The 11987-nt window shown below is 32.7% G+C and overlaps 1 protein-coding gene across 1 annotated transcript; it reads right to left on the bottom strand.

Annotated features, from left to right (window-relative positions):
• Nucleotides 1-1294: 1294 nt before the first annotated feature.
• Nucleotides 1295-5854, bottom strand: LOC123200179 (probable 1-deoxy-D-xylulose-5-phosphate synthase 2, chloroplastic). The gene is made up of 9 exons (XM_044615322.1): nt 5673-5854; nt 5264-5449; nt 5013-5177; nt 4751-4901; nt 3878-4152; nt 3530-3782; nt 3131-3438; nt 1927-2493; nt 1295-1653 (listed from the first exon to the last, which is right to left on the bottom strand). The coding sequence occupies exons 1-9, from the start codon at nt 5778-5780 to the stop codon at nt 1483-1485; spliced, it is 2184 nt and encodes a 727-aa protein (XP_044471257.1). The 5' UTR covers nt 5781-5854; the 3' UTR covers nt 1295-1482.
• Between the last annotated feature and the right edge of the window lie 6133 nt (nt 5855-11987).

The raw sequence follows: 11987 nt of genomic DNA, 5'->3' as shown, positions 1-11987 counted from the left end.
AGAAGTAAAATAGGAATGACCAGGAAGCATTTCAAGGAGGAGTGATGTGCTGGAGTGAATTAGTAGAAGCTGGAAGCTAAGTTGGAATTTTAACATTGATATGACATAATGACAGTGCTTTCTTGGTAACTATGATGTAATGTTTTTGTAATTAACTTGTGCTTTTGTAAAGTTGATAATGTTAGGTGTGTTAGGTAAAGGTTTGACACAAGTTAATGTGTGTTAGTTTAATTCAATGACTATGCTTAAATCTAGCTAAATAGTAGCTGATTTTGCGACAATCAGCTGCGACAAGTAGGGCTGGATTCTACTATGACAACAAGGTGTTTTTGCGACTAATATTTCTTAGGTTTACACTTTACAACAAGACTGTTTTTTGTAACTTTTCTTCAAACTTTAGACTATTAGAAAGCTAGACGTTAGAGACTTAAAAGGTCGATGGTGTCGTTTCTGGCTTTATGCAACATTAACATGTTTTTCTTATTTGAGTAAGCCTTGCTCAACTTGCGAGCCAAGCATGGCCCATGTTTGGGTTTGGGTTTGGGTTTGAGCTTGTTTTCTTGTATTATCCTCAGGCTCCTGTTTGGGCTCAGGCTTGTTTATGTCAAGCTTGTTTGAGCAAAACTTATTTTGAGTTCAAATAAATTCGCTTCGAATCCAAACCTAGTTGTAATTTTTGAGAAAATCGTATCATGGCAGCTTGTTGAATAATGAATAAAGAATAATGCTTTTGAATCCTTCTTGTTGTTGTCCTTTAGGCTGACTTTCATCACAATCTTTTTCACCCTACCCATTCTCTACCAAATCCCGAAGATCTTGAGATTTGAATATGGGAAAGTGAGGCTGGGAAACACTGGAACTGCCATTAACTGCCACAGCTCTCATTGAAAACTCATGGACGCAAACTTTCCTAGAGGTAACAGATGCAAGACTAAGTTGTGCCCGTGAAAGGGTAAGAAAGCAGAAAGGTACAAATAAAAAAGTGCAGACTTAGTTTCTAAAGCTTTCTCAGCTTTCGATTATTCTCTTCTTTGAGGCCATTGCTCAAATCCTGTCTAGATGATTTTATGTACAATTACATTAATTTAAGTATTAATGATGATATTTTATTAGGTATTATTTTATATTTAATTTAAAATTAATTATTTTTTATTATATTATCATTAATTCTTAAATTTATACTCAATATAACAACACCCAATTATTTGACTGAAAAAAATTGTATAAAACAGGATTGTAGCTGTTAACTGTAAAATGACCCAAATTAAAAACCATTCAAAAGAAAGCTCTTCACTGGGAGCAAACGAAGAATGACAACTTCATCGCCTTTTTGTTAATTTCATAGTAACACTATATCTTGACGTTACAACAATATTAATTTAATTCAAACTGTTTCACGCAAATCTTAGCAATATTTTGCTGCGACCAAGGAATTGCGAATAAGCCATCTTCATCACAAATGGTCAAGTACATATTTGACTACTAGGAATTGCTCATTACCAAGCTCATAAGCTGAAGATTATCTATTTTTCCACCTGAAAATAACGATGAAACCATTGCAGCAATATGCTTTGAACTCAACCCAGCCTGCTCAATCTGATCCTTCTGCGATCCATGGTCGATGTATTGATCAGGCAACGTCATTGGTCTCCACTACACAAACCAAATCGAATACAAAATTTTAATTATTTGTGTAAAAGTTTTCAAAACTGAAAAATATGAAACTGGGAAAAAAAAATACAATATTCAAAACTAAAGTGTACAGGATGATATTAACTGCTCTGATATCGGGAAGGGTTGTTAATTCAATTAAATCAGATAAAATTGGATCAAATCAAAATTATAGTGAATCAGAATCAAAATCAAATCAAATCATATTAAAAGGTATAATTCATTTAACACCAATCACAATTTTGCAAGGATTACCTTGACCTTTCCGTCTAGTAATCCATTCACAGCCAAGAAATGCGAAACATGGGAACTGAATCCTCCAATGGAACCTTCTTCAACAGTTAAGAGTATCTCATGCTCTTTGGTCAGCTTTCTGATCAACTCTCCGTCAAGCGGCTTGCAGAATCGGGCATCGGCGACAGTTGCTGAGATTCCGAGCTCTTTCAGAAGGTCTGCAGCTGCCAAGCAGCTTTGCAAAATTGTTCCATAACCCAAAATGGCCACATGAGTTCCCTCCCTCAGGATTCTCCCTTTGCCAATCTCCAATTCTTTTCCTTTGTTATTCGGAGGAATCATTGAGCCAATGCCGTTTCCTCTTGGGTACCTAAAGCAACACGGCCGGTCATTGATGGCGGCTGCCGTAGCCACCATGTGCATCAGCTCGGTCTCGTCCGAAGGAGCCATGACCACCATGTTTGGTAAACAAGCCATGAAAGTAGTGTCAAAGGCACCAGAATGAGTTGGACCGTCTGCGCCCACCAGCCCCGCCCTGTCCATTGCAAATCTCACTGGAAGTTTTTGAAGGTCCACATCATGAACCACCTAGTCGTCAATCGCATCAAATACAGTAAGATTTAATTCAAAATATTCTTCAGAATAATTTTTCCTTAGCTAAATGCTATGCTCGAGCCAAAAATTGATTCATTCCCAATTAACTCAAAATTTCTAATATTTTAATGCTCTATAAATCTCCCTTGCATATTTGTACACAATATATAAGCTTTTTTGATCATGTCAAGTTGGATATTATTAATTTTTTACCAGAGTGTCTCTTTAGAATAGTTTATTTAATCTAAATTATTAGTTTAAATAACCAATAATAACACTATTAGATTAGCTTAAATGAATAATTTTCAGATTATTTAAATCATAATCCAAAAGTTGTTTTAATACAAATAATCACTAATAACTTTTTTATATTATTTAGCAACCATCACAATAATGGTAAGATATGTCAAATATCCTAACTGTTTAGTTATATCACCAATTTGAATGACATATAATCAATTAAGCAATATTATGTATACTTTATTTTGAGTACTTAAATAATATATTATTATACGAATGAGTATTATTTTATTTTTAATTTAATATCATTTAATTATATAATCACGTACTTAAATGGATACTAAGAGCTGAATACAAATAATTTTATTGGAATCAGAATTTAGATGACTACCTGATCATAACCTCTTTGTAGGAAAGAAGAATAGATAGCACAGAAAGGTTTAAGGCCTTCAGCGGCCAAACCAGCAGCAAAAGTAACAGCATGTTGCTCGGCTATCCCAACGTCAAAACATCTATGAGGAAATTGCTTTTGAAATAAATTAAGCCCTGTACCTCCTCCCATTGCTGCATGAATCGCCACAATCTTCTCATCCTCTCTAGCTTCCGCAATCAACGACTCTGCAAAGTATTGTGTGTACGACAGCGTTTTCGATTTCATCTTCATCTGTTTCCCAGACTTCGGATCAAACTTAACAACACCTGAATTAGAAAAAATAAAAAATAAAACTCCATTACTATATAAGACAATTTCTTGAGTGCAACTAAGATTGTTAATTTTTAAATATTTTACCGTGCATTTTATCTGCAGCAATCTCAGCTGGAGCATAGCCTTTGCCTTTCTCAGTTATAATATGAAGGAGAATAGGTCCTGTGGCTGGAGGCAAAGCCTTAACTTGCTTTAAAATAAACACAAGGTCTTCTATATTATGTCCGTCAACCGGACCAATATAGTTCATTCCTAGTTCTTCGAAGAGGCAAGCCACTGAACCGCTGGAAATCGCTCTAGAGTCGCCATTGATTTGTTCTCCAACTTTGAGTTTTGACTACAACAAAGGCCAAAATTTTATTAGTTGTTAAATAGTCATTATTTTTTAAACAAAGAAATATGAATATGAATAGGAAGGTTTAATTTACATACCTTGATAGTTATTTGACATGGTTGGATGAAATCTGAAGTGGACTGTAGCCTGGTTAAGGCTTTACTGAGAGCCCCAACGGGCGGAGCAGGGCCGTCGACAGTGGCGGTAGGCAAAGAGACTTGGCCGTTATCGTTCAAGATGATAATAAGATTTGTGTCGAGACAACCTGCATTGTTTAATGCCTCATATGCCATTCCTGCTGTCATGGCGCCATCTCCGATCACTGAAATTACATGGTTGTTTTTCCCCAACAAGTCTCTGGCGACAGCCATCCCTGAAGAAAACAAAAAGGAAGAGAGAGATGTTAGAAAATTTTATTTGTTTTTTCCTTTTTTCTTTTGGTATTATTAACAAAAGAATAAACAATTGTCATTGTCTCATGTAATTTTTTTATCCAACGTTTTTCTCATTTAATTGTCGGCTTACTTTGTTTTGCCTACAGTCTATTTGTAGAAAAGCATTGTTATTTTTTAATTTATAATTACAACACAATTTTTTTGTGAATTTGATTAAACTAATCTAGAAATCTAGAAACATTACAGAAAGATGGTAAAATTTGGCCAAAAACTCCTCAAATGAAAGACTGCACCAGCAGTGGATTTGGGCAAAGCCATACTAAGTTCAAATAAGGATAACTCAACTTTGATTCGAATTTAAAATAGTTATCTCAAATTTAATTTGATTGCATCAGTGAATAGTAATATTGGGAAAGAAACAAAAAAATGTATAAAAATGGTGAGAGAGAAAAAAACACATCAGCGAGGCCAACTCCGATGTGATGATTGACGTTGGCAAGAGGCAGATCTATAGCGAGTTTGAGCTGTAATGGTAGTAGAGGTGTTTTTGATTAATGTGTCCGAATTTTTCTATACCTAAGCCAGCTGAAATGCTAGTAGAACTGTGGCCAGCTCCAAAGGCATCATGAACACTTTCATCTCTCTTGGGAAAACCTGCCAGCCCATATGTTTGTCTAATTGTATGCATTCTTGATCTTCTCCCAGTTAAAATCTTATGTGGGTATGCCTGAAAATTTTGAAATTATTTTAATTCCAGTTAGCAAATTCAAGTCATTATCCCAATGAACAACAATCACAAGAGACACTAATAATTTTCTGAAACAAGTAATTTGGTCACCTGATGCCCAACGTCCCAAATGATTTTATCCTCGGGACAGTTGAATACATGGTGAAGCGCCACTGTGAGCTCAGTGACTCCCAGGCTTGCACTCAGGTGCCCACCGGTTTTCGACACTGTATATACGATCTCTTCTCGTAGTTCTGCAGCCAAACTCTCGAGCTCCTGCAACAAATATGAAGCTCGAAATCTGTAAGAAACCCGGCTCTAATACCATGTTAGAAAAATGTAAGTTTGGCATGCCGTTTTACCTCGAGGGAAAGGTTTCTCGTGTGAACGGGAGAGTCAATGTTATCGAGAATGGGAGTGGATGGCTTTTCTCCAGAGAAATTGGGTACCTTTTTTAACTGTCCATTGATCTGTATTCTCTGAGCAGTCGCCTTCACGGTGGTCTCACTTGTACTATGATTGTCGAAAGCAGCTTTTACTCCGTTGAACTGAAAACAAAATTACAGACGAAAGAAAGAGAGATAAAGAGAAAGTGAGTACTTGATTTGGAAAGTACCTGCGTTCATAATTTCAAACAATCTCATGATTTAAGAGTTGGAAAAAAAAATCTATATCATTACAATTATAAATAGCAAAAGTATGCACTGTTTGTATAACATTAATATTATATGGAGGGTCAGAAGAGAGAATTAAGAAGAAAATAAGAGAGACCTTGTGATCAGAAGTGCAGGTTAAACCGAGAAGGTTTGAAGAAGAATAAGGGAGTTGAGAATGGATGGCGGAAGATAGGAAACTTGTTTGAAGCACACAAGAACTCATTTTTCTTCTTGTTCTTCAATTTCCAAGTGATATGTACTGAGAACAAGAAGATAATGAGGCAGTCTTGGGCGATGCTTGAATGTAGAGATGAAAACAGCAAGGCTATTTATAGGCAACACGGAGGACACAAATGGAGATTTCAGGAAAGGAAAACATGTTGCAGGAGGGCATGGGTCAATTTAAAGGAAATAATAAATTATCAAATTTTAGTTACTCAATAATTCAATCTTATTATATAAAAGAGCTGAATTTTTTCAGAAACAATAAAATTGACTACACAAATAATAAGTAAAATTTTGTCCCAACAAAGAAAAAAGTGGCATTACTCTTTAATTGACACATGTTCATGCACATTTATTGAGGCTATATGAATGGTATTATTCTATTTATAAACATTGAAGTTGAATTTCAACTCTCGAATGGTTCAGTTAGTGTAATGCCATTAAAAAAAAAAAAAAGCCAAATTATCTAAAATTTGATTGTCATATAAATTACAATATATGATTGGTTGCTTTAAAACATTAATTTGAATTTTCGTTAGAGTTAATTTTTGCACGAAAAAATTGATAAAATTTTATAGCATTTTTTCTTTTATTTGCAAAATGGATTTTAGATTTGCATATGCAACTTTTTTGTATGCATGTTATAAAATTGTGACCAAGAATTTCTATTGGATCCGGTCCACCTATCATGGGTTGATCCGATCCATTAGGATTGAAATATATTATTAATTAACCCTTATAAGTATAAGGTTTTTAGAACTCTCAAAATTACGCTCTCTCTTCTGCTACAAAATTATCATAGAATACAAAAAGACAATTAAGACAATTGTGTTGTAGATTGAATTCCTAATTGTCTCTCATATTAATTAAGAAGTTACATAACTTCCAGGATAAGGTTTTTAGAACTCTCAAAATTATGCTCTCTTTTCTACTACTCGTTCTCTACAAAATTATCATAGAATACAAAAAGACAATTAAGCAAATTATGTTATAGATTGATAATTGGAATGCGTGGATCACCAATCATCATCAAAGTACAAGAATATCAAATTTGGGTATGTTCTTTATGATCTTGAAGTTATTTAATTTCCACTAACAATGGTATCAGAGCATGGTTGTATGTTTGATTGTGATGTTGGTGATGTAAGCATGATTCTGAAGCATGTTTTTAGAAATTAATTGCTATGAATAGTGACCAGTTTTAATATAAATTCGTATGGACCCATTTTCAAATTATTGATGAATTCGATGTAATTTTGTATAATTGTTGCCTAGAATCATGCTAGGATGAATTCTAGATATGATATACATGGTTAGTAATAAAAGATTGCATCAAAATCGCATCAAAGTTATCAAATTTTAGTGGCAAATTTTCACCAAAAAAACCGTGATGTTTATGCATTAAATTCATCGGAATCCAGTGACGTTTTCACCTAAAATTGGATGAATCTGAATCTTTTAGACATGGGCTTCAAAAGCCCTATCAAATTGTATTCATTCGATAGTTAGAAGTTGGCCAATTTTGTTGGTGAAATTGCTTGGGCTTTGCCTTTGTCATAGGTTGAAATTAGATTGGAAAAACCCGATTACCTAACCTATTGGTTAACAAGTCAACCTATTTTGGTCAACCAGGTAACCTGACTTGGGTCTTAACCCAAGGGTTGGATAACCGTCAACGGTCAACATTTGATTGGTCAATAATCAAATGTTTGACCAGTCAATCGTTAAAGTTTGACCGACAAGGAAAAATCCGACATTGATGTGTAAAAACCTTTCCTAGGCATGTAGTAGTGTGTGAAGGCACATGGGAAACTTTCTCTGGCATATGGTGGCATGTGATCCAGATTTTCAACCCGTGAGAGTGCGTGCATCCTTTTATATGTGTCTGACAACTTGTATAGACTCAGATTCTATCGATCCTATTTTATATAACCTACTTTTGCATGAATTGAACACTTATAGGTGTTTTCTGAATAATGGTTTTGAATTATACATTGCTAAACATTTGAACATATATTTTTTATATAATTATGCATGTGTAATTTATTATTATCCATTTGTTGGTTATATAACATATTGACTAAGGATCATTATATGAACTATGAGATGAATACAAAGTATAATCTTTTCACTCACCTTGGTGTCATGAATGAGAGATATTATGATTTAAAAGACAAGGGTATAAAATTAACCGTAATGGAAAGGATATACAGACTATTATTATCATTGCCAAATCATTGGACTCTTATAATTCCTAATCTTATTTGAGACAAGAAATTCAAGAATTATTGACATTAATATGTAGTCAATGATATATCGTAAATTATACTAGTGTATAGATCCTTTAACTTGAGATATCACAGTTGTATTTCGTTTCATAACGTATGATTCATGTGGTGCATATCATGAGACTAATCATGTCTCATTTAGAAGCTGCTTTGATCATATGTTACTTGAGTGAAAGGACAAGTAATGATCATACAAAGATTCGTCAGCTTAACTACTCTCGAGTTCCCATACAAATATTGAGAAACAAGAAAATTTAAGATACCGACCAGTGTAGATAAAAATTCACATGAAAAGAGTTTCGATGTGGCACATTCTAAGGTATGATTTGATATTAGAAAAGATTAAATATTGGATTTTGACATTCCATGAATTCAAGTTTAATCAGAATGTAACAACGGATGGATTGAATTACATGGTAAGTGTAAGTAAGAAAGGTTCATTTGGCATTATATGAAACTTGTACTTGTACTTCATTGTGATGTAGGGGTTATGGGATATTACTAGATGACACCACATGATTAGTGGGAGCTTCTTTTTGTAGCGAAAAATGAAGTATATTGATTAACGATAGTTTTTGGTTATATAGTGATATAATAAAATGTATTGTCCGATATGAGGCTCACGGCTACGTCACTATAAACCTTGAGGGTCACACCTATATTTCAAGGAAGAAAATGGTGTTATCAAAATAAAAATTTTTATCCACGGTTGGCTAGCACTTTCCGAGGATAAAAATGGTACTTTTCAAATAAAATTCGAAAAAGAGGCAAAATTGTCATTTTACACTTTTGAAATTCTTTAGAAAGTGGAACATATAATTTTGGGCACAAATTAATCAACATGTGTCAAAATATTAGTTACTCTTAATTATAAGCCAATAGAAATTGGACACATGCTTAACTTAATAAATATTAAGTTTAAGCTTAATAAATATGAGAGAATAGTAGAAAAATGAGTGAATTTTCTTGTTCTTCTTGCTTTTGCCAAGAAAAGTTTCCATTTTTCTTCCTTGAAGGGTGCAAGTCAAGAGATCACTTATTTTAGTAATTTAAGCTTCCTAACTTCAAATCAAATTATAAGGTACAAGGTAGTTTACATGTTTCTATACTTTATTTCTTGAAACAACATATAAATTTTATATTACCATTGTTACATATGATGTGAACATGAACATACCATATTTTTAGGTGTTTGGAAGTTTTAGTGATCAAAACCTATGATATAAGTTTTGTTATGTATGATTGATTCTAACCAAGTGTACATATGTTATTAGGAATGTCTTAATAGCATTTGAGAAGCATTAAATTGTTGAAATGGTGTTGGATAACTTTTGACACAAAAAAAAAAAAAACCGAATTTTAGAAATTTTGGTGTTTTTGAAATTAATGGTTTAATCATGATTTATACATAATTGTCGTGATATACACATAAATTTTATTCTTGACTTTACATGGTAATGTATCTTTAAGAAACTTAGTTTGTGTGACTTGGTGAAGGGCATGAATAAGTTGACATGATTTCCATGTGTTTGGTTGATGGAAATAACATTCAATGTTGATTGAATTGTTATTAATTCATTAAACTAGTGTTTGACTTGGTTTGATTAAGAATTGAATTCTTGATAGCTTGGATTGGATAAATTACATTATAAGGAACCATATTCATGCTTGAATAATTATTACATGGTGAGATGAATTATGTTTGCGTTATGGATGATTCATATATGTCATAATTTGGTGAAATGCATGACATTTGTGAATTTGGCTCACATTAGGCACATGTTGTATATTTATTTTACAACTTGTCATTCTAAAATCTATTCATGTTTAAGTATGAATTGAAACATGTCTAGTGAGATGTTGGTGAACTTAGTATGTATTTGGAAACATCAAGAGTTAAGGTTTCATGGTTGGTTTCAAGAAAAATGTAATATAAAATTTTGGTTTAATTACTTTGTATACTTGTTATGGTCTGATCTTGTAGATACCAAACATTGGATGTGTTTGTGTTTTAGCAAACTTGAATAAAAAACATAAAGTATGGTAAATTATTTGTTAAGTTTACCAAATTATAAATTTAATTTCTAAGTTTGAATGTTTGACTATGGTGTTACAAATATTAATATGGCGCCCACAATGTCATGTTATTATAGGTATATATGATAGCATTAATGTGTATATGACACATTATGACATGTTAAACATCATGCATCTAAATGTTTAACATTATGTATGCTAGATTGAAATGGACTTAATATATTGGATATGTTTGTTGTCTCAGATACATAAATAAGAATTCAAGTATGCTAGTCTAAGATTAAGTTATAAGATATTGGATCTCTTATATGTAAGATCAACCTAATGTACATTTTAGATATTTGATATGCTAAGTTGTATGAAAATATGACTTCTTTTGATTATTGAATAATATAGTTGATATGTGTTCAATAGCATGCCTAAGTTTTATGTTTTATATTATCATGTAATTTATTTATGACATATAATACATAGTTTTGTGTTTTAGAGAATTTAAACTTTTAGACATGAAATATTCTTACAATACCATTTAGGATATTAGAAAAGTTTTCAATGACATAAATTGTAAGAATATCATTTAGTAACATGTCTTGGGTGACAAATACGTATCTAAAGATACATACTAGACTACTCAAGATATAAACTGAACCTAATTAATAATAATAAAATCTTTCCTAAATTTTCAATATCAAATTTGAGTCTTCCATTATGGGTTGATTAGGGTTATCTCATAAGGCTGGAAATCCTAGATTTTTATTATGTGATGGATACTATGTCATATGGTGTAAAATTAGTCGATTGGTGTCTAGAGTACTATTTTTGTCATTCCCTAGATTCTATTATGTGTGGGAGTGATGGGGTATTATATCTGGAAAGCGCGATGGGTTGAATTTGACTAGTTTAGAGTGCTTAGATCTATTATGTGCAGTGCTCAAAGCTAGAGACTCACATGAATCATAGCTTGCATGTAGAATGTAAAAGGAAATTGATTCCTATTTATTGAGCTTGACGGACTTAGATCTATTATGTGCAGTTTGTCAAGTTTGATAAGAACTTGATTCCTCACTAGAAAGTGTTCTAATAAACTTTTTGAATCTTCAGTTAGGGAAGTATAAGATTCGAATAAAATAGTGGGAACTAATATGATTAAGTTTATCGGTAATTACTAATAAATTTATTATTTTTTGCAACATTCTTTCTTGTGATATAGAATCTCAAAATATCAACGACAAACAATATACTCCTAAAATTGATGGACTCTTATGTGCTTATTGGTCCCAATTTTAAAGATTGGCTGAGAATCTGACAATTGTTTTCAATCTTGAAAAGTCAGCTTATGTCTTAAAGGCACCTTTACCAGTAGTAGTGGACCCTAATGCCTCTAAGAAAGAACAAAGGGCTTATGCTAAATGGGTGGGGTAGATGTCGACTTACGAGTTTGCATTTACATGTTGGCATCAATAAACTCTAAACTTCAAACTCAGTTTGAGAATTTGTAGAGTGCGTATGAAATTATCCCTACTTTAAGAGAATTATATAGTGAAAATGCTCGAGTGAAATAATATAATTTGATGACTTCACTATTTAACATGCTGCTTAAGGAGAACATTTCCCCAGATGATCATGTTATTAAAATAATTAACAAGACTAGGGAGTTACAAATTATAGGCACAAATTTGCAACAAAATGTTCAGGTGAATTTGTTTCTTCATTCACTCATTCCAACTTTTAAGCCATTTATTACAAATTATAATCTCAATAGGATTGAGCGCACTCTCCCTGAGCTTTTTAATGATATTCAAGAATTTTACAATAATGAGAAGAAAAGGAAAACACCAACTAAGTTACTAGCTACCTTTGCCACAAGAGCCAAAAAGAGG

This window comes from Mangifera indica, chromosome 17 (assembly GCF_011075055.1).
Source record: "Mangifera indica cultivar Alphonso chromosome 17, CATAS_Mindica_2.1, whole genome shotgun sequence".
NCBI classification, from domain to species: Eukaryota; Viridiplantae; Streptophyta; class Magnoliopsida; order Sapindales; family Anacardiaceae; genus Mangifera; species Mangifera indica.
Note: the sequence above shows the minus strand (reverse complement) of the source record. Positions and strands in the feature narration are given on the sequence as shown.

What these genes read in the sequence shown, in the direction of transcription:
- LOC123200179 (XM_044615322.1), bottom strand. Translation starts at nt 5,780, where the DNA reads ATGAGTTCTTGTGTGCTTCAAACAAGTTTCCTATCTTCCGCCATCCAT. An exon ending in CATGTCAAATAACTATCAAG is followed by an intron (nt 3,783 to 3,877) that starts GTATGTAAATTA and finishes CCTTTGTTGTAG; the next exon opens with TCAAAACTCAAAGTTGGAGA. An exon ending in TACAAAGAGGTTATGATCAG is followed by an intron (nt 2,494 to 3,130) that starts GTAGTCATCTAA and finishes ATTGACGACTAG; the next exon opens with GTGGTTCATGATGTGGACCT.